This window comes from Pundamilia nyererei, unplaced genomic scaffold (assembly GCF_000239375.1).
Source record: "Pundamilia nyererei isolate P.nyererei 1_Seehausen unplaced genomic scaffold, PunNye1.0 scaffold00008, whole genome shotgun sequence".
Classification (NCBI taxonomy): Eukaryota; Metazoa; Chordata; class Actinopteri; order Cichliformes; family Cichlidae; genus Pundamilia; species Pundamilia nyererei.
Window position 1 is genome coordinate 2,775,950 of NW_005187409.1, and position 20,994 is coordinate 2,796,943.

General features: G+C 38.9%; 2 protein-coding genes across 4 annotated transcripts in view; one reads left to right on the top strand and one right to left on the bottom strand.

Annotated features, from left to right (window-relative positions):
- Positions 1–247: 247 nt before the first annotated feature.
- sytl4 (synaptotagmin-like 4) lies at positions 248–16,805 on the top strand. 3 transcript variants are annotated; one of them, XM_005722924.1, is made up of 17 exons: positions 248–848; positions 2,042–2,231; positions 4,976–5,191; positions 7,057–7,166; positions 7,295–7,406; positions 7,492–7,677; positions 8,514–8,628; positions 8,701–8,791; positions 8,901–8,995; positions 9,818–9,910; positions 10,375–10,553; positions 10,927–11,029; positions 11,769–11,930; positions 14,182–14,287; positions 14,362–14,470; positions 14,590–14,798; positions 16,376–16,805. In XM_005722924.1, the coding sequence occupies exons 2-17, from the start codon at positions 2,113–2,115 to the stop codon at positions 16,522–16,524; spliced, it is 2,154 nt and encodes a 717-aa protein (XP_005722981.1). In that variant the 5' UTR covers positions 248–848; positions 2,042–2,112; the 3' UTR covers positions 16,525–16,805. The 3 variants fall into 3 exon arrangements, with proteins under 3 accessions (XP_005722981.1, XP_005722983.1, XP_005722982.1); XM_005722926.1 differs by lacking the exon at positions 248–848 and adding an exon at positions 857–983; XM_005722925.1 differs by lacking the exon at positions 248–848 and adding an exon at positions 1,008–1,207.
- A 63-nt stretch (positions 16,806–16,868) lies between these two features.
- srpx2 (sushi-repeat containing protein X-linked 2) overlaps positions 16,869–20,994 on the bottom strand; it is a 12,843-nt gene continuing 8,717 nt past the window's right edge. Inside the window, exons 8-10 of the mRNA XM_005722923.2 lie at positions 20,142–20,275; positions 19,927–20,048; positions 16,869–17,995 (exon numbers count right to left, since the gene is read on the bottom strand). Of these exons, the coding sequence (XP_005722980.1) occupies positions 17,815–17,995; positions 19,927–20,048; positions 20,142–20,275 (437 nt within the window). The 3' untranslated portion in view covers positions 16,869–17,814. The remainder of the gene's footprint in view (positions 17,996–19,926; positions 20,049–20,141; positions 20,276–20,994) is intronic.

The following is a 20,994-nucleotide window of genomic DNA, read 5'->3' on the forward strand; positions in this document are numbered from 1 at the left end:
CAAACAGACATGAAAACAAACAGAACATTACATGTACTGAAAAACGTATTAACCTAAATAATAGTTTATGCAGGGATAAGTGGTGATAAATTCAATCTTATAATCAAAAATGCGTTTACTAAGTAAACATTTTTTGGGCTTTTACAGTAAAATAAGACATGAAACAACAGGAAGGGGAGGGGTTTTCTTCCAAAAAGGACTTTGAAAGTTGTTTTTTTTATTTTATTTTATTTAAACGACATGTGTTTCAGGCTTAAAAGCTGCTGTCATTTTTTAAAACTCAGAAATCATTTTCTTTATGCTCTGCTCTCTTATGGCTGTGCCCTAACAACAAATAATAGCCCGGTATTACAACTATGTGTAACTATCTGCTGTGCTTCTCTCTCTCTCGTTTGCATATTGAATTTCACACATTTAGGTGCAAATTTTAATGAAAAGCGCATATGCATGCACTTTCTTTGTTCCAAGTTTCCAAGGATTAGAAAAAAAACAGCTTGGAGGGAGAAAGGAAACCAAGATATGGGCGAGATTTTCCACACCCAGCCCTCCTCCGGTAAATAGAGCAAAGGAAAAGCACCTGTCATGGAAAATGTGGAGAGAGAAAGGCGCTCCTGAGCGTCTCCTGCGAACTTTACTTATCTTCCGCCACAAAGTCAGCAGTTAAGGAGACTCGGGCACGGTTGTGTTTTAACCACGAAGCAGAGTACAGCTGTGTGTACCTACCCGGTGGTGTGATTGTGAGCGCGCGGTGAGCTCGCGTGCTGCTGGTATCACTTTTGCCTGTCTTTTCTCTCCGGAGTGAGTTGCGAGCCGTATAGTGGCTGTTCTCCGTGGACTTCTACCAACAGGTGTGTTTAATTTCCTTTAATGAGTCCGAGGCTTTTTTAAAATTGTTTTTATTTATTCGCAGCAGTTGTAACGTGTAGAGTTTACAGACCGGTCTGTGCAGCAGGAAAAAGGGAAGTCTCAGGCGGTCTTTTGATGTAACGTTAGCGTTAATTAGACTTTCAGATAAGGCGCAGTTAGCGACTCATACTCGAGTTCTTTTTAACTCTTCCAGTCTGTATTTAAATCTGTCAGCGTTGTTTATTGTTTTTAATGCTTTTACCTCCTTTATGTTTACGATTGGTAAAGAATTACGTGCCTCACTAACTCAGCGTATTGACCGTTTCCTTGAAGCTTATTCTCTCACTAAGTTGCCCTGCAGGTATTCTTCAAACCCTCATATCATAATAACAGGCTCCAGGCATTCAAACAATGAGGAAGAAGTTATCACGTTTTCCACGCGTGCTTAGAAACGGGAGCTTTCTCACAGCTTGCCTCATTTTGCTCCTGCCTAAATCACCCTGCGGGGAGTTTAAATGGAGCATAAAGTTTCAGATGGGGACATGACAGATGACAAGGCTGATGCTGGGTTTAAATTAATGTTTCAGCTCCTGAACTCCACCCTGCTCTCTGTATCCTTAGAGGGTGGGAACCATGCACTGTAGCCAAGTTCATGTTGTCTTTTGCTTTCACCAGGGCAGAGGCTTTCTGTGGGATTTTAAAATCCTCTCACATCCTGGTTCTTCTTTAGGTCATTTCAGCCAGAAACTTCCAGAGTCATCTCTTGAAATAGAAAGTATTCCTGGTTGTTTTATCAGTATCCCCACCAGGCAAGCTTTGCTGTTGACGTTGGAATGAGATTTAAATAATCCAATGAGAAATCTCCAGCTGAGTTATGCAGGATGGCATACTGGCAGCAGCAACTTCCCTGTATGGAAGCCAACAGGAAGAAGGAAAGGTCACTCAGTCGTCTCCCAGTTATTTGATTAAAACCACATAAACACAACTGTTTCTGTCTGGCTGTATTGTCGTCACAGGGAATCGAGTCACTAAGTTCCTGTTTTCACTCAAGGGCTCTGGTGAGCTTGCATTACAGGAGATCATAGGAAAGCAGGTTGTCCTGTAGTAAAGTCAAGCATTAGTTGGAAGGTTTAATTAAAAAAAAAACGCTTTTTGCATAAACGCTCAACTCCTGATGTTCTTGCTTTGTCCTCAGTGACATCTCAATGTAAAAGTGACTCGATTGAGCCAGTTCACCTGCACTAAGGGTTCTTGGATACAGACACCATGCCAGAGGCTGTTGACATGATAAACCTGGGCTTCCTGTCTGAATCCGAGCGGGAGCTGATCCTGGAGGTGCTGCGACGAGATGAGAAGCTGAGACAGGCTGAGGACCAGCGTGTGCGGTGAGAAGAGGCTCCTAATTTTTCCACACCTGTCAGTTAGTCACTTGTTATTTAGTTGTTAGAAGTACCAAAATCAACTCATATCTGCCGCTTATTTATTTTTTTACTGCACTTCTATTCTGTTTTATTTTTAGCCATTTTTACTTCACAAAAGTATTCCCATGCGTTATATTCAACTTTTCAGATAGTATTTTAATTATTTAGAAATTTGCCCAGTTGGCATTTGATACTTGTAGGGACTTGATATTTATTGTCAGGGTTCAACTAAGAGCTGGATGATAGTAGCTTAATCCAGTTAAAGTAATATTGGCGTGGTGGCTTTGTGGTTTTCATGGATAAAAATAATAGACAAAAATAGGAGAACAAAAGATATAGATATTGTAATCTGATTTTTTTTTTTTTTTTTTTTAAAGAAAAAAAAAAAACAAAAACACTGTCAGTGTCACTGTTAATGTGTTGGCTCTAGATACTTATTGCTGTCTCACAGTATTAGATGCATCTGGATTCATTGTTTGACTGTTGCTGATTGTTTTGTTTTTATTAGAATTCCATTTAGTTTTAACAAAATGCGCATCTATTCAAAATATCAACGCTGCAAAAAGAAATGTAATGACAAAACTAATACAATAAAATAACAATAGCAATCAAAAACTGTAATGTGTCAGTTGCAACTGGATTAAAATTCCACAGATATTGCTTTAGTCGCTTTCTGAATGAGCCTCTGTTTTCATCTATTTAATATTGTTTGGAAACCTTGTCCATAGGTCCCCCGTCTTCCGTCATTATGAAGAAAACACTATGTAATGTACTTGCAATGTAGTGCTTTTCCACACTTACTGTTCACTCAGAGTGCTTAAAACTAAAAATATATTTGTAGAGAACTTCATTCTATACGTGTAAAGCATTTTATCTTACATCAGCTGATTTCGAATCGCCAGTTAACCAAATGTGCATGTCTTTGGACTCTGAAAGGAAGTCGAACTACCTCGAGTAACCCATGCAGACATGGGGAGAACATGCAAACTCCCTCAAAGTAGGGACCCTGTTACCATGAGGCAACAGTGCACTGTGCAGTGCTAGATATCATTAAGTCGTTCTGGAGCTATTGGCGCTTGACGAGCATCTTGAAAAGTATCTGAGACTGCTCACTTTTACTTCAACTCCTATTTATCCATAGAGCACCAAATCACAGCAAGAGTCACCTCAAGGCACTTTTGTACTGTAAAGAGAAAAGAAGACCACAAATTTAGATGAGCTCCTATGAGCAAGCACTTGGTGACAGTGGGAAGAAAAAAATCTCTCTTTAAACAGGACAAAACCTCCAGCAGGACACAGGGAGGGGCAGCCACCTACCATGACCCGGTTGTGAGGAAGGGGAGAAAGACAAACGTAAAACACTCTGTGAAAGAGAGCCAGAGATTATTAATGACTAATAAATACAAAGTGGTGTACATACGAACAGAGTGAAGAGGTGTGTAGAAGAAACACTCGGTGCATCATATGAAGCATGGAGTGTTTCTACTTCAAAGCTCCTTCTTTATAAAAGGAAAAAACAACAAAACTTTGCACTTATATTAAAGTATGATCTACATTAGCATTGATGTGGTCACCAGGACATTTTAAAAACTGCAACTGTATAAAATTAGCAGTAAAAAGAACCTGAAGAAGCTAAAGCTCTGGCAATACATACGGTTTGTTTATCTGATACGTTTCATGTTGTGGCCTTCATCTGGCCCATCATAAAACATATTATAGACAACATATTTTAAACAGTATAGGTGTTCGGTAAGGTTAAAAAAATGCATGCATGTTCTGTTTGATGCAAGTGTTGTTGCAGTTTAAGTTCTTCTGTTAAAGAAAAAGAACTTAAAGCCTCGTCTGACTGTGCACTTTGGAAGCAGGCGAAGTCGTGCCAGAAACCTCTGCAGAGATTTCAGTGCAGGATTGTTAGACTGAGGACTCGGCTATAGAGAACTGAGGCCAATATTTTGACTGTATTGAGACACTTTCAGTATTTTGCTAAGATGTTTAATTTCTAGTGTTTATAATGTTCAGTCTTCATTGCTTAAGTTTATTCTGTAATTTAAGATATTTAAGCCTTTTAGGCATTTGTCCTGCTTTTGTAAATCTTTTCTGTTGTTGTACACTGTAAGTCGTAAACATGTGTTGGGGTGGGTTGTACATTACAGATTAGAAATTTGTTCAAAACTGACAATTTACCAAATTGTCAGTTTTGCTTAATGCAGACGAATTTAATCCACCTGCCCTCTGACGTTAACATATTTTGCTGAAGTGAAGTATTGCAGTAAAATCTAATCTTGTTATCAGCAACAATGTCTCATTTTATTTGCACAAGTATTTAAAAAAATTAAAACAACATTCCGCCCAAGTTCTTTAATGCACAAGACAAATTTACACTAGAAGCTGAGTAACAAAGACACTGTACATATTATTTTAATTTCATAATTCTCGTCTCGCACTATTACTTCTTTATATCAGGCTTTGCAGTAATTGAGTAATATTTATGGACTACACCTTGATAATGACCACAAGTTCTGAAATAAAATTATACTTTAACATTTACAAAAAGTATATGTTTAAAAACTTACTTCATGTACTGTTTGTTTTTGGGTTGTTGGGTTTTGTTTTGTTCTTTTAAAGAAATCCAGCAAAATGTTTACTTTGCCATATGACTGTTTAAGTGAAACTGACTATGTGGCATTTGTGTGGCGTGTTTGGCTCAGGAAGTTGAAGACAGAGCTGCAGGATGTTAAGAGGAAAGGGGCCAAACGTGCCAGTGAAAAATACAGTCAGCATAGCTGTGGCCGATGCCTGGAGCCTTTGAGCCGACTGACTGTTTTTTCCAGCCAGTGTAAGATGTGCAATCACATCGTATGTCGCAACTGCCGGATGGTCCTGCCCGATGGATCCTGGCTGTGCAACGTGTGTGCCAAAGAATCGTAAGAAACGTTTTAAATTAAACAAATATTGTATCTTCAAAAAACAGGGTGTGTGGGGTTAGGTTGATGTTTTATATTTGAGAGATTTCCATCAAAGCCCAAGTAAGATTCCCATTCGTGCTTCTGAATATTTAAATACTTAAGCAGCCATTTCTCAAAGCAAACTGCCTTGACAATTTTCAGCTGTAGATTTTCTTCCACATTTTGCACACAAACGAATATTTTTAGGACGATGTATAAGATTGGTTCAGAATAATTTAAGGTGCCCATTGTGGCTGAAAAGAAATATTTCATCCTTGTCCAAAATCCCTACCAACTTTGAGAGCAGGTTGTGTAGTTTTGAATGCAAATACTGACCAGAAAATTATAATGTTAATTTTTTAATCACATATTAAAGCAATTAAAACTCTATTGTCATTTTTCTCTTCGGTGATTTGAAGGGTAAAAGATTTTTATTGATATTTTTATTTAAATTGGCGAAACCAGTTTTTCCTGGTTAAGCCAATTCTCAACCAGGAAAAATTGGTTTTGCCAATTCTTGAGTATGATAGCCCACTGAGCTTTAAAGTCTGCATTGCCTCAGAAATATGTGGCCTTTCAATTCATTTCTGCCCATTAATTAGCTCAGTTATGAATATAGCTCATCATTGATGCAGGTTTGCAGTGGCTTACAAAGATGCTATAGGATTGGTCCTTCAGGTTTCCAGGTGACACAGTGCCAGTCAGCTGTTTGTCTTCTTGGGTGTTGTTCCTACATGTCAGGCACTTCTATGATACATGAACATTTTTGTGTAACTTGGATAAGTCAGCGGACAGCATCTGGGAGGTTTTGACTAGCCACTGGAAGAGCTGCTTTTGGTATCCATCCAAGTTCAACAGACACATGAATTGCTCTGTCACGTGAAGTGACAGCGCATGAATTGCTTTTGAGACTAATGATGATTTGCTAGGTTTTATTTTGCATTGTGTATAATACAAAGTGCCCCCAGCAGCCTAAACCTGTAACAGAATTACAAAATTATGGTTCAGGTTCATCTGATCTGGCTCTAAATATGAGCTTTATCAAAAAGTTGTAAACTGATCTTAAAAGTAGAGAGGGTGTTTCCTGAAGATGAACTGAGATCTGGTTCCAAAGGAGAAGGGATTGGTACCTGAAGTAAGCCTGCAGTCTGAGTTGTTTATAGGGATAATGTGATACTAAGAGGTCTTTAAGATGTGATGGGACCTGACAAAGGAGAAATATGATCTCTCCTTCTAGCTCCTGTTAGTGCTTGTTGTGGTGTTTTTGGACCAAAGGCTTTCTATGAGCTTTTAGAATAACCTGATAATAGGTAATTACAATAGTCCAACTCTGGAGTAACAGAGTAATTAGATGTTATGTCATTTTTGGCCGTACTGAACAGATGAAAGAAGGCAGTCCTAAAGCTTTGTTTTATGTGTGCGTTAAAGGACATCCTGGTGAAAAATGACTCTAAACTTTCTCACAATATTATTGGTGCCATCCAGACAGAGTATCTGGTTTAACCCATTTGTTTTAGATTTTTACTTTATTTGTCAATACAATAGTAATAAATAACCAAATATTTGTATGAAAAATCACTGTTGGTCTTGCAAACCACATCTGTTGATGATCAGCTATGCAGTGTGAAATGTATCTCACCACTCATCTCTTCCCCTCCTCGTTGTCTTGCAACATTTTTTTGGCATTAACAGAAACATCAATGAAAACCCAGAACTGCTTGTTTTCAGGATAATCACTATATATGTCGTGTTCTGCACATATTGGTCACATACTGCTCACACCTTGTTGGATAACCATTAACAAATCTGTTAGTTAACTGATGCATATTTATATGGGATTCTAGTGATGTCAAGAAAAGGACGGGTGACTGGTTCTACAATCAGCGGGTCAACCGTTTCTCTACAACACCTGGGCATGACCTAGTGAGAGTCTCCCTGAGAAAGAAGCAGCCATGTGAGTACAGTTAACAGGAAGTAGAACTGTTGAGCTAGTTATGTAAACATCAGCCGGCCTGCAGTCAGAGCAGTGACGTTACAGTTCACTTTTTTTTTTCTTGTTTGTTTTTTGTTCTGTGTTTATAGCGAAGAAACGAGAGACGGCAGGTGAAGTCCTGTTGAGTAGTTCTGAAATAAATTCAGGTCCTCCTAAGTATCCCTCTCTGACGAAGCAGAAACTTCAGATGGTTGACAACAGGTGTGCTGTCACTCTTAACATCAGTTTTGTCTGGTTTTAAAAATGTTCATTAAACAACTTCTCAAACTCGCATTTTTGTTGACAGTAATTCAAGCAGTTATACTGGATCCATCACTTCAAGGGCATCATTGGAATCAAAGGAGGAGGAAGAATTAAAGGTCCAATCAAACTCAAATCGCAGTGACACGGAGTCTGTAGAAAGTTCCAGTATAGCCAGCGTTAAAACTGAGACGGAGTCTGGCCGTGTGACGCCCGAGCCTGAGCAACCAAGGTAAACCCAGGTGTAGCTGTTCAAATAGCAGTTTTTGAGACCGACATTTAGCTCTCTTCTACATGGTGTTTAGCTCCTAATTGACTAGAGTATTTAGTCTGACACCGTTAAGATCAAAGTGGGGTCTGATCATAAGAAAAGTTGAAAAACGCAGACTGTATTTTTAAACTAACAGATAATGATATTTATGTGACAGCGTTATGAGAAAGTAGAGCAATTACAGCCATTTTAACCTACATTTGATTGTTATTAAGCCTGAAATGTTTGTGTACTAAAGAAAGAACTTATTACAATGTAAATATTCTCAAATTTTCAGTGATGTTGCAGTATAGTAAAGCAGCATATTTAATTTCCTATATTTACCTAGTTGTTAATCATTTCTAAGTTGTGTTGGTACTTAAAAAAAAGAGAAACTATTGCAAAGTAAGGCCCTAGTATATCTAAACAAAGTTTCCATCATATCTGACCTTGGACTTCACACTTGTTCGTGTTACTGTCAGTATAATTATGTGTTGATTTGTGCTATATCCTTAGAAATGGGATCATGAACAGCATAATATCCCATCTAAATTAGGAAGCCCAGCTGGGGGCTTGTTTCTAATGCAGTTTTCAGTTTGTATGCTAAGTAGGGTCACAGGCCTCAAATATCCACCAAAGTAATTTTAATTAAAGTGCTCTCCCATTCTCGATTTCAGAACTGAGGTCACACAACTGAAATGAAACACAAATCTGAGGCTAATGGGACTTCTTTACAAAACTAAAAGTTTTTATTTGTATATTAGAACAAAAAAGGTCTTTATTGTAGTTGTTAAATGTCTGTTTCTTTTGCCAACCAGGAAGGAGAACAGCTTTGTTCGAACCAGCCCAGTAGGATCCAGTAATTCCAGTCTGACTGTCTCCATCAAAGCAGATACTGTCAGCAGTGAAACCACCAACGCAGAGATCAACACTGTAAGATAGTTTTCATTGTTTGAAATATTTTCGCCACCTTCTCTGACCGCATCTTGTTTCTGGTCACTTTAGGCCCCAGAAGTAAAATCCTCCACTGTAAACCCAGAGCTGGATGTTGATAGACTCTTTAAGAAGAGCATCAAGCGAGGCACAAAACCTGCAGGTTTGTATTGTCTGTTAACATGTGCAGTGTTGTTCCCCGTAATCACAACAAAAATGTGTTTTTTTTTCTGTATTCATTATATGTATTTAATTGCTGGTGTGTTCATTAGAGTATGCATCAACACTGGACCTGCGTAATGAACGTGACACATCAGAGGCATCACTGGGCAAAAGGAGCAGATCTGTACCAGGCTTGGATATACAGGTGAGTGTGTGTGTAGCTGCTTAGATTTTATAATGTCACATTAAAGTTAATTACCAAGGATAACATTGTTTCTATCAATGTAGCTATGTGAAAGAATCATCAAAAACGGATCCTGCAACCATTTTATTGCCTTTTTTTTTTAATCCCCAGTGCTACCTTTCCATTTTCAGAGGATGTTTAAGTATGTCTAAGGATGATTTTTGACAGCAGAGGTGATGACAAGGGCAGAAGAAGTGACATTCTGGGCTGTTAGATTTGATCACAAGTAGTTGTTCTCGTGGTGGATATCAACAGCATTCAAGCCAGATTAACTTTCACAAGGTTGAGTGGCAAAGGCAGGCGAGAGGTGGCATTCTGTTATTTTAAAAGAGCAATAACTGGGAACATTTTCAAAGACGGTCCCTCCAGATGAAATCTTGTCTGTCTGTTAAGTGATGGAGGCGGTTGTGTAATAACTTGCATAAAGGTGGTGGTTGGGCATGCAACAGGAGGCTAACCCCTAAGCCTCTCATGTCTACATTGCTAGCCACTCACTTTGTGAAGTGAGTGTAAATTGGAAAGCTAGAGAAACTGTTGGGCACGCCCTTCATCCATCACTGGAGATCTTTTTTGCTGGAAAAGTGCATTGTGTTAGCAAAATCCAGGTCAATCCATTTGGTGATCAATAAATTTTGATACGTTCTGCCCTTTTAAAACGGTTATTAAATCAACTTTTATTTTTCTGAAAACCTCAAATACCTTTTTGAAACTAGATGATTCTGCTGGGTCTCAAAGTCTGTGTGTGTATGATAAACTTGCTAAGTGTGTATTGTGGTGCCGCAGGAAGATGAAGAAGAGGAAGAAGATATCGACAGCTTGGTTAGCTTTCATAGAAGAACGATGAACTCAAATTCCTCCAGCCTGCGTGGCTCAAAGGTAAAGTAATGACAGAACTCACATTAGGTCTCTCAAGTAGTTTTTGAAGTGCAGCTCATTACGTGTCTCATAACAGAGCTGATACTTGCTTATCTGAACAAGGATCTTTAACCTCAGGAAATCCTCTAGCGCGTTAGGAAGTGCAAAACTGATAGTGCAAGTCCAGCAAAGTGTTTCTATAGTTACCAGAGCCTGAATAGAAGGCAAAGCTATCACCAAGACGACTTTAATGCTATTAATATGGATTCACGAAACATCCTGATAATGCTTAACTCAATTTGTCCCTAACAATCTTTCTGTATCTTTGTAGAATTTTTCTCAATCTGTAGCTTCTTTGTTCCCTTGCTATTACTTTTTAAACTGAAGCACTGAGTCCGTTTCTCCACTTATTAACTAAAATTGAATATTTGTCATCAACTTGAAACAAATGCAGGCATCGTTAATGATCGTTTGTTATCATGCAGAGCACACTGGGCAGCATGATGAGCCTTTACAGTGAAGCTGGAGACTTTGACAGTGTGGAGGTGAAGGGAGATGTTGTGTTCTCTGTAAGTTACGACGAGAGCAGCCAGAGCCTCCAGGTCTTCATCAAGGAGTGTCATCAGCTGGCTTATGGCGATGCTGCACGGAGTGTCTGCAACCCGTAAGAGCTTTCACTACATCCAAACCTACATCGAGCTCCAACTGGCAGAATTTAAAATTAAAAGCGAAGTTTAGTCAAACTTTAACCTTCAGATTAAGCAGCACTGTTGATTGTGCCTAAAAACTACACATTTTTCTACTGCGCACACACCCCTCAGTAATGTAAGCAAAGCTTTGATCAATGTCGATAAGAGGTTACTGTGTTTACTGAGTCTCAGTAAACACATCCCAGAGCTGATTAGTTGAGCTTCACAGGAAATTGAGTGTCAACAGACATACATTTTTCTCAGCATTTAGTCAGGAAATACAACAGATGAGCAGTAATAATGACAGGGAGACTCATGATTTGACCTGCTTCTGTGTTTATGTTACAGCTATGTCAAATGTTATCTGCTCCCTGACAAATCTCGCCAGAGCAAAAAGAAAACCAGCACCAAGAGAAACACTATAAACCCAGTCTACAGTGAAACTTTAAAGGTGATGATTTATCATTTTTCTCATGCCTAACTGGACTCCAACTGTTGATCTTACCCTGTTGACTTAAAGACGCTCCCTTATTAGCGACCTTGCGCCATGTCTGCTGCAAATAATGACCGCACCTACGGAGACCTTAAGGTTGATATTGACTTTGCAGATTAGAGTAGCTGTTGTCAAATATTGATTTTAGTCCCAGCCTTCAGTGTAGAGTCAGCTTAAGCAGAGTAGCAAACTGTTGACAGGGAAATTAAGCAGAAAGATCCATCTCAACATGTTTTTTGTTTTTGTTGTTGTTAAATAATCTCAATTTTTCACGTCATAGTTTGTGTTCCTGTCTACTTTTAAAAGACTGAAATGTCCACATTTGGAGGTTGAAGCAGTAGCAGTGGTGTGAATTATTTCACCACCCACACCTGAGATCATATTGTTTAACCAGATTGTAAATTATAATTTGAAACTACAAAGCTGTTTCAGAAGCAGATCAGGGTTTGGCTTAAAATGGGCATTTTGGGTCAATCAGTTATGGGTCAATACATATTCAGTATAAAAAAAAAAAGGTTTGTTTTTTGTGAATATTGCACATTTCACTGAAAATGTGAGCGGCGAATAACTGTGTGGGTTGTGGCATCCTGGTGAGCTGACGAGGTTCAACTACGGGCTAAAAAGCTCCTCAAAGCCACGCGTTGGAGAATTATCTACCAGGCTTTTGATCATCACGTCTCCTCTCTTCTTCTACCAGTACTCTATCAACCGCTCTCAGTTGTCCACTCGCTCCCTCTCGATATCAGTCTGGCATCATGGTCGCCTCAGCCGCAACGCCTTCTTGGGAGAGGTGGAGATCCCCTTGGACTGCAGAGACCTCGACTCCCCACAGGAGGAGCGCATGGCTCTCCTGGCAAAGGTAGAGCAGAGATTCTGTGCTCTTTAAGGAGTTTCCTTGTAGCTATGTTGAAACTCAACAAATGGCTTGTTTACCCATGAGGTCCGATGCAGAGTGTACATCTGCGTCGTGCTGAATAGGTGGAGTTTGCACACATTTTAAACTGCGTATTGGGGGCATGCACCGATGCCCCACCCAGTTTAAGCACTGAAGGAAGCCTAAATGACTACCTCGACCATATGACTAATACAAACAAAGCTGGACCATTTTAGATGAAACGGTTAACAAATTAAAATATTGATTTTAATTTGTTTATCTGCAAAATGCCAGCAGGTGATTGCTGATAGATTCCTCTCTTAGTGACACTGTGACCTTTAAACCTCAATTACTTTAAAGTGAGGAGACCTCACACAGGCAATGTCTCCCTTCTATTTGAAACATTTACTCCTTCCTCACCACTCATCATCAGCTTACTGTTTTATCCAGAGCCATGTAACATTTTATGAATTAACTAGAATTTGAATGAAGGGTCTCTAAGCAAAGGAGAGCTGCACCAGGTAGCCCCTTCCTTTATCAGGCTGAAATAATAGCCTTTGTACTAATTTATAATTCTATCAACACTGCTGTGAATGATGTCTCTTCCTTTATGAATTGCATCATACGGGTATCTACAACATGGACAATAAACTGCAGTTGTTTGGGTAAAGTCACATGATCTGTGAAAACCAGTAAAACCCAACTGCTGTGTTATCACAAGATCCAGTTTGAGCTGTTTACTGTAGAAATTACCTTTGGTTGAGCTGGCAGTTGCTGTCTGAGGTTTAATTATAGAAAGTTCAGTAAAGAAATCTTAATAAAGCTCATGTAACTTTAATTTGATCTCTAAAATATTGATCATACCATGGGAGTCTTTTTGTAAGCAGCACTGTAAAACCAGGTGAGGGCTGATTTTAGATGAAGCGTTTGTGCTTGTGCTCTATTGCCCTGCTTTTTTTACTGGATTTATTTTTCTTTATTACTTAGAGATAACAGTGAACACGCTTTACACGTTGTCTGCATCCACACTAGCAGTCTTCCTCTGTGGACTGCTGCTTTTCATTGAGGGCATTTTAACACCTATAGTTTGTTAAATCTGGTCAGAATTCATTGATGAGTTTGTAGCTTTTCACTGTGATTTGATTTGTTTTTACACAAAGAAAAAAATCCAAGTGCACTCCAAGCAAAACAAAATGCGTCACTACATAGAGAGTAATCGGTCTGCTTATTGGCCTGATGTGTCTGTGGCGGAAGCAACAACCGTAAATGCAGAAAGGAGGTATGGAAGCCCGTTTCCGCCCCTAAAAAAAAAAAAAAGGATCCATTTCTCGAAATTTCGAGTTATTTTCTCGAAATTTCGAGTTATTTTCTCGAAATTTTGAGAAAAGCAACTTGAAATTTCGAGTTAGCGGCTGCCAATCAGTAATCTACGTGAATGACGTCATTTCCATGTTACCCGGAAGCTGAAGCCCTCAGCTACAAATGCTACAGCTAAGCTACCGGTATTACATCCAGTCGTGAATGCACAGATTGCTGAGTGTTTTCAGCCTGGCTTCACAAATGATGAAATCCCTGTGTTATTAGCTGAATCACATGGTGTTACTATCAGCAAACATACTTTAATTTGTTGGGATCCGTTTTTGAGTGCGCGGTCCTGCGCCATATGCTTCCGGGTAACAAGAAAGCGACCTCATTCACGTATATTTTTGATTGGCAGAGCTAACTCGAAATTTTGAGTTATGGAAACTAGCTTTTTTTTTTTTTAGTGGCGGAAACGGGCTTCCATAAGGAGGTGTTGTGTTCTGGACTGTTGGAGAAGATGAAAAATTTATTTCACAGCTAGATGCTAGCCCGTACAGACCCTTGCCACAGAATACAAAGCATAAATGGACTAAACACTGCAGGTGGGAAAACGCCCTGAAACTTATTGACCTGCAGATCAGTGCATTTGGATGAAAGCAGTGGCAGACCTGAGAATCTTAGTAACTACGTACATGTGTCCTTGTGCAGGAGACCAGACAAAATGATGGCTTCAGCAAGGAGCAAGAATAATAAAAGCACATTACAGACCAGAGTGAGCAGCCCAAATGTCAATCAATTTAAATCAAAGCAACAGTATTGATTAGCTATGAAGAAAAGAGCCTGGCTGTTACAGATGTTGTCTCATATATTTACAGGTTTGAGTTTCCATGTTAGTACATTGGCATGTGTACATTTTTTTTGTCTTTTCAAACAGGCAGCCTCTGTTGTGCCACCTTCAGCTTTTGCTCAGTACAAAGGGGAATTGATTATCTCCTTGAAGTTTGTCACACCTAAAAAGCAAACAGCTGAGAAAACCAAAGGTAAAAAAAAAAAGTGGCTGTTTCTATCTCTGGCTTTGCTTCAAATTTCTGAGCTCGTCTGTTCTCCCGTTCAGACAAAAAAGCCAGGGTGGAGGAAGGAGGAGAGCTGCATGTCCTAATAAAGGAGGCAAAGAATTTGATGGCAATGAAGTCAGGAGGCACATCGGATAGCTTTGTGAAGGGGTTGGTGATCACCTGTCCAATTCTTAAACCAATAAAAAAATAAATAAATAAACGCACTCATGGTTTTTAAACGGGAATTTGTATTTTTTTAAATTAGTTTGGTGTTTGTGGCTTTGCAGCTACCTGTTCCCAACTAAGGCAAAGAACTCAAAGAGGAAGACTCCAGTTATGAAGAAGAGCCTGAACCCCCACTACAATGAAACATTCGTGTACAAGGAGCTGACTCTGGAGCAGCTGAAGGAGATGTGTCTGGAGCTGACTGTGTGGGACAAAGAGTCCTTGCACAGCAATGAATTCCTGGGAGGTGTCCGCCTCAGCTCCGGAGAAGGTAAATGATCAAATCTATGAAGTCCTGGTGTCGTCTTTTTCACCTGGCTTTTAAAGCTCATATGTGAGATGGACTTTTGTTGTTTTTTGTTGGGGGGGGATTTATCCCCCCCCAACAAAAAACAGACAACAGACAACAGACAACAAAAAACAGACTATTATTTCTTTGTTGCTGTCTCCAGCAAGTGGAATAAATCATTAAACTACAAAGATTTTTGAGGTCGGCAACCATTGTTACCCCTCACCTGTAAAAGGCTGATGGGGTATTTTCATCACCGCAACAGGCAGGCGCGCAACATGGACGCCCAAGTTTGTTAATGTGATATTTTGAATCTCAGTTATTTCAACATCCAGGTCAGAAGTTTTCAGAAAAATCTTGGAATGTGATAACTCGAGAAGAAAGTCGCCTAGGATTTTCAAATTTGTACCATAGGCACATCCATTGAGAGACTGGGTGGTAGCTATAGCAGCTGCCAGTATTTTTTTTTAATTATTTGTATTTTTATATTTTTTTTAAGCAGTTTCCTCTTCCTTTAGTATTACCTGTATTTGTTAGGTAAATTTTGTGGGTGTCTTTTAAAGTTGCATGATTTATTTATTTATTGGTTTTGATACAAAAGTCCCTCCTGTGCCCCTGAACTTCAACAAGGAAAAGCAAAGAGGAAAAACATCTCTGACTCTGGAATATATTTAAGTTTGAAGAACTTTTGAATGGAAAATGAGCACAATGAACGTCACCTCCCATTTCATGCACTTAAAACTGCACATGCACAAAGGGATGTGAGTCAGTATTTAAAAAAACAAAAATCTTACAAAACATGAAAACATAACCTGTTAACAAACCAATTCATTTGTCAGATATTATTTATGGGCAATCGGACAGGAGTGACCACATGTTCCTTTATGTGGGCCTGCACAGCATTTTATCTCTCGTCCCCCTCACCTCTCATACTGAGATACAAATTTTGTTTTCAGAAATCAACAATGTAAAACAAACTGTTCTAAGGTCTGGCTTTCATTGAAAGGCTACTTCCTCCTGCTAAGTAAAATGTTACCCTCTTTGTTCAAGCTACACCCAGCATTGGGGAAACTTGACCACAATCACACGCTATGCAGAACTTTCTGGAATGTAATGGGAGAAAGATGTGCTGTTGATGGATGTATCCCCAGCAAAATCAAATGATTAAAAGACAAAACAACAGAAATAACAGTTTGAAGGTTATTGTGATTAAAAGGAGAATGTACACAACTGGAAAAATCATCCTTAAGACTAAGCTTTAGCTTCCTTGTGCTATATTTAGTAGCAAGGGGTTTGGGAAATTTGCATTCATATAAAATATATTTGTCCTTAAAACTCTTTGCTCTACGTTTAGTTTAACATTTGGTCAGCCTAAAAGCAAGCAATATGTCACAGTGGAGTAAAGATGACTTGAATTGAAATTCATGCCAATATAATGGGTTTTACAATTAAACTAAAATACAAAAATTAAGCATCTTTGAGAAAAAACAGTTGTAGAATTTACTATTATTAATGAGAAAAACAGATTCTGCAGTGACTGTGCAATCTTAACCCTGCAGGCACAGTAAAGGTGGGCAAAGAGGAGGTGGAGCTGGACTCGGTTGGAGAGGAGATTAGTCTCTGGCAGAAGATGATGCAGTACCCGGACTCATGGGCAGAGGGCACTCTTACCCTGCGTTCCACTATGGGGAAGGCGAAGGGCAAATGAGGACAGCACACGCCTGAGATGATGAGAAGCTGTGTCCTGTGAGACTAACATGGGATTGTGGATTAATTTTATTTTCTCAAGCTTGTCACACCAGAGCAGGCCGGTCTCTTGAAGTGAGCGGTCACCCAGTTTGTTGTCGTGACACTTCACAGCTGCTCACACCTGCTCTCTCTGCACGGGGTTCATCTTTAACACGGCCCCCAAACTGCAGATGGGTGTTAACCTTTTGGAAGCATGCCAAAGCATCACCACAACAAATTAATTTTGTTAAAGCAGTCACTTTTTTAAAAATTCAAACTGTATATATATTATAGCTATTCAAAATCATGCACAGCACTTGGCAATTTCTCACAGTTCTCTTTATTTGTGTCGAGATGTATACTGGTGTGGGAAAACAATTTGAAACAAACTGGTTATGCAGTATTTCAGCTGTCGCTTCTAAGAAATTCTGCTTTATTTAATCCATACCAGTGCATTTACATTACTATTTGTATAACTTGCATGAGAAGTTTTTCAATAAAGAACATTTTATCTTTGGTAACACTGTTTACCTCAATGCTCTCTCCACCAAAAAACAAAAATAAACAAAACTCAGACATTCTTTCGCTTTCTCCACTTTAAACTAAAGATAAAAGAGAGCAACACTACACACGCTACACTTTTTTTCCGCTTTTTTTTATTTTTTTAAATGTTGGTAAAAAATATAACTTTTAGGAGATAAAGCTAACCTTTAGAGCAAAGTTGGCAATAGATTATATTTATCAGATCTGACTTGTTATGCATGCAAGTTTATATCCTATTGAATTAAAGTTGATTTATATACTGCTTCAGACTAACTGCTCAGAAGCATTTCAGTGTATGGATGTGGTAAAAGATGCTTCTAGAAGGAATTTGGTTACATCGGAGTCCAGCTGGGAATTTTCTTTGATAATAAAGAAGCTCCATACAAATACATATCTACATTTCTATATATGTGTGTGTGTGTGTGTGTGTGTGTGTATATACACATATTTGCTGGTGTGTTTTACTTCTAATCTTAAACGCTAGATATTCTGTGGCAAACGCTTTCTGCTGTCAGCACCCCTTTGGCTGATGATTTAATACAGAGCAAACCGTGCTTGCGCTTCAGTGTTGTATAATCACATTTTAAAACAAGGAACTGCTGTCTTGTCTTTTTTTTCCTGCTTCAAATGTTCCTCTGAACCTGGTTTCTGGTTGTTTGTCCTTACTCACTGTGTGTTAGTAATACTGATGAGTGCATTGCTGTGGCAACGACAGAGGTTTATTAAATTAGTCACAGAAATCGCTGCGGAGCTCCAGTTTCTCCCGTTCCTCTTCGTCCAGCAGGAAACTGTCGATGTAGGAGAACAGCTCATCTGAACCCACGGGGGAAATGAAGCGCTCTCGGTCCAGACCGAGCTCATCCAGGAGCACCATGCTGAAGTAGCTTCTGGATATTCTGAATGCTTGCCTGTGGAGAAACCCAATAAGAGCCATTAACACATCCTCTACAGTGAAAATTACAAATAACAAAGTTTTACAGTCTGCATTTTGTCATTTTACTCTAATAGTAATTATATATATATATTACAAGGATGATATAGAATTCATCCTTGTAATATTCTGGATATAATTGGCAAACGTTGCTTAAAAAAAGCCAACTTTTTGCTTCAAAGTTTGCCTTCTCAAAGTAGTCACACATCATTCTTTAGGTGTTCAAAATGATCAGATTGGAGTATAAAAGCTGCATTATCTATTTTAGTTTTGACCACTTGATTCCTGAATTTAAAAACATCCATCCATTATCTTCCACGTATCAAATTCTGAGTCCTGCAGGGCCTCCCAGCCTCTCACAGAATAACACCATATAAAGTTGTTACAATAATGTCAGGCATGTTTTTTAGAGACTTGAGAAATTGATTCAAGCTTTACAGCTCTGAATGCCTGAGGGTGTTCATTGCCTGGTAACTTCGTTGTTTGGATAAATTTAGCTTTTAGTTTTCGGTTATAGCTGCCTGCTACGATTGAAAAGGTTATGATAGCGATGAGGGACTGGAACTGTGCTCCCTAGAACTAAAACAAGGATAAGGACGTCTAAAACACTCAGGAGAACTGAGGCGAAACTTCAGAGTTAGCATGTGAGTGCCCTAAACCTACATTCTTTCTAATGATCAGTAAACAGACCCCACTTCTTATTGTGTCTATGGCCTCAATACAGGCCTCTGTCCACAGTCTGTGTTTTTTTTGGACTCTCAGCATCTGTTTTCTACACAAATACCAAGAAGATCGGTGCTGTTTATACTTCAAACCTCAGTACAAAACACTGTACACACAGTATTTTCAACATTGGGCAGAATTTACAATACCAGCACTGTAAATAGTGATGGAGGAGATTTAAAAAAAAAAAAAGCTTTTATAGCATAGCAATAATAAACTCTTCACAGAAGTGCTCATATAACTAGCGCCAGGTTGCTTCCACCCCAAGAAACACTGTATGTGAACACAGATCCTAAAATATTTCTGGTTTGTGGTCTCAATCACTAGTTTCATGTCTTGTTTAGTACAAAAAATAAGTGAATGATAATCCCATTTAAACTGGAATAACATTGCTGCCTTGTGATGAATATATTCTCAGAATAAGCTGGTGACAGCCAAAATGTTCAAAACAAGTCTTCAAAATAGGATTTAGCGAACCAATGGGTTACAGCGAGGTAGTTACAGCCATCATTTATATACAGTCTATGGAGAGTGCACGATCGCTGTATTAAAAAGAGTATTGTTCAGTGCAGCTTTATACTTGTTGGCTTTCAACTCATTGCTTTCAATTACAATTAGATGTATTTCCTTCCAACTCTAAGCTATGTTCAGATAAAACATGTCCCTTTATTGATGTCTGAATTCCCCTGATGATTTGTGCTCTGCTCACTCAGTTTACCTCAGTACTCTTCAGGATTTGTGTGTCTGCAGTGAGACCTTAGGTTAGGAAGAGTTTCCAGTCTGGAAAAACTGAGGAATGCTTCTTACTCAAATTGCACAGTTGTAAGAAAGAATCTTTATCGAGGCATTTCCTAAGATGAATTATTTTTTAATGTTTATTTTTACTGCAAAATGCTCAGCTTCAAAAGCATCGCAGTGCTTCTCAGGGAAACCAAAAGCCAGATGATTATTACTGATGTTTTGTCGGGTCTGTTGAAATCCCATCGAAGTGATTATTATGCTATATTTAGAAATGTTAATCTTTGAATGGAGACTCTCTTTTTATTAGGAGACTCCTGACATTTAAAGCTTGTGAAAATAACTTGACTGTTAAGTGAAATGGAAATTTTATAAAGTCATTTCAGGATGGATTTTTTAAAGTCCCCATAAAAGAACCATAAAACTGTTGAACAAATAAATTATTACCTTAAACCCTCTATGACTTGAGGCTGAAGAAGACTTTCTTTAATGCGGCCAGTCTCACGAGGAGGAGAGCCCAGAAGCTCGATCACGGTTACGTGCCGGAGGGCTAATCCACAATCTGCTTTCTGAATCAGGAAAAGGGGAAACACATGATTGGGTTCTTGTTACTTATTAAACGGCTTCAGAAGCTTTACTGGGCTGATCAAGTAAAGTCTCACTTGTGTCATGATGTTCTGGAGCTGGTAGTCAGGGTCCGACATGTTGGGTGCAGACACGATCAGCAGCCTCCGCTTTTCATAGAACTGATCCAGGAGAGCTGGCGCTGTCTTTACATCGGCTTTAATCTCAATTGCTACAAACAAAAGGTCATAGTTACATCCTCCACTTATACCCCTCCACATGTACAGAAGCACATACAAAAGCATTCTGTTATGTATGCAGTGCACTCCATACTGTAATAATGTATAGATTTCAGATGTATTCTCTTCTATCTCATACTTTTTGCTGCCAGCATGGAGACTTTAACCAGATCCCCCACCTCTGGCTAAAATCTCCAAAAATTTAAATGTATTAATTTTTTCACTGAAGCGTAAAATCGCACGAGCTGTTCAAGATGAAAGCAGCGCTGTTCAGCCTTTTCAGCTCTGACCTTCTTAAGAAGAAAGTGTGTAATCATCACTCCTCATCAACGCTTTTAGACACCATCAAAAATGTCCTGCCTCTGAATATCTGTCACAACATGTTAAGGATTTTTTTACTGTTTTATTTGATTATGCTTCAAATGTTATGTTATGCTTATGTTCACATATTTCACCAGACACAGCTTTCTGAAGAAACAGGAAGCTGACCCTGTGACCCTGTGACATTTACCGCAAGAGATCAGCACAGAAATACACATCCGCAGAAGTTGACTTGCATTATCTTATTCTTAGAAATTGACTTGTAGCACACACACTTTGTGACACACACACACACAGCTTACACACAGACAGCATCAGGACCTGCGTAACAGGAAATGTGATTATATTTGCATATTGACGATGTAACCTATAAAAATAAACGAATACTGCA

Excerpts from the sequence above, each read along its gene's own strand:
- sytl4 (XM_005722924.1), top strand. The coding sequence starts at position 2,113 with ATGCCAGAGGCTGTTGACATGATAAACCTGGGCTTCCTGTCTGAATCC. Across the intron at positions 2,232-4,975 it reads GCTGAGGACCAGCGTGTGCG|GAAGTTGAAGACAGAGCTGC; the intron begins GTGAGAAGAGGC and ends TGTTTGGCTCAG. Across the intron at positions 8,792-8,900 it reads GCGAGGCACAAAACCTGCAG|AGTATGCATCAACACTGGAC; the intron begins GTTTGTATTGTC and ends TGTGTTCATTAG.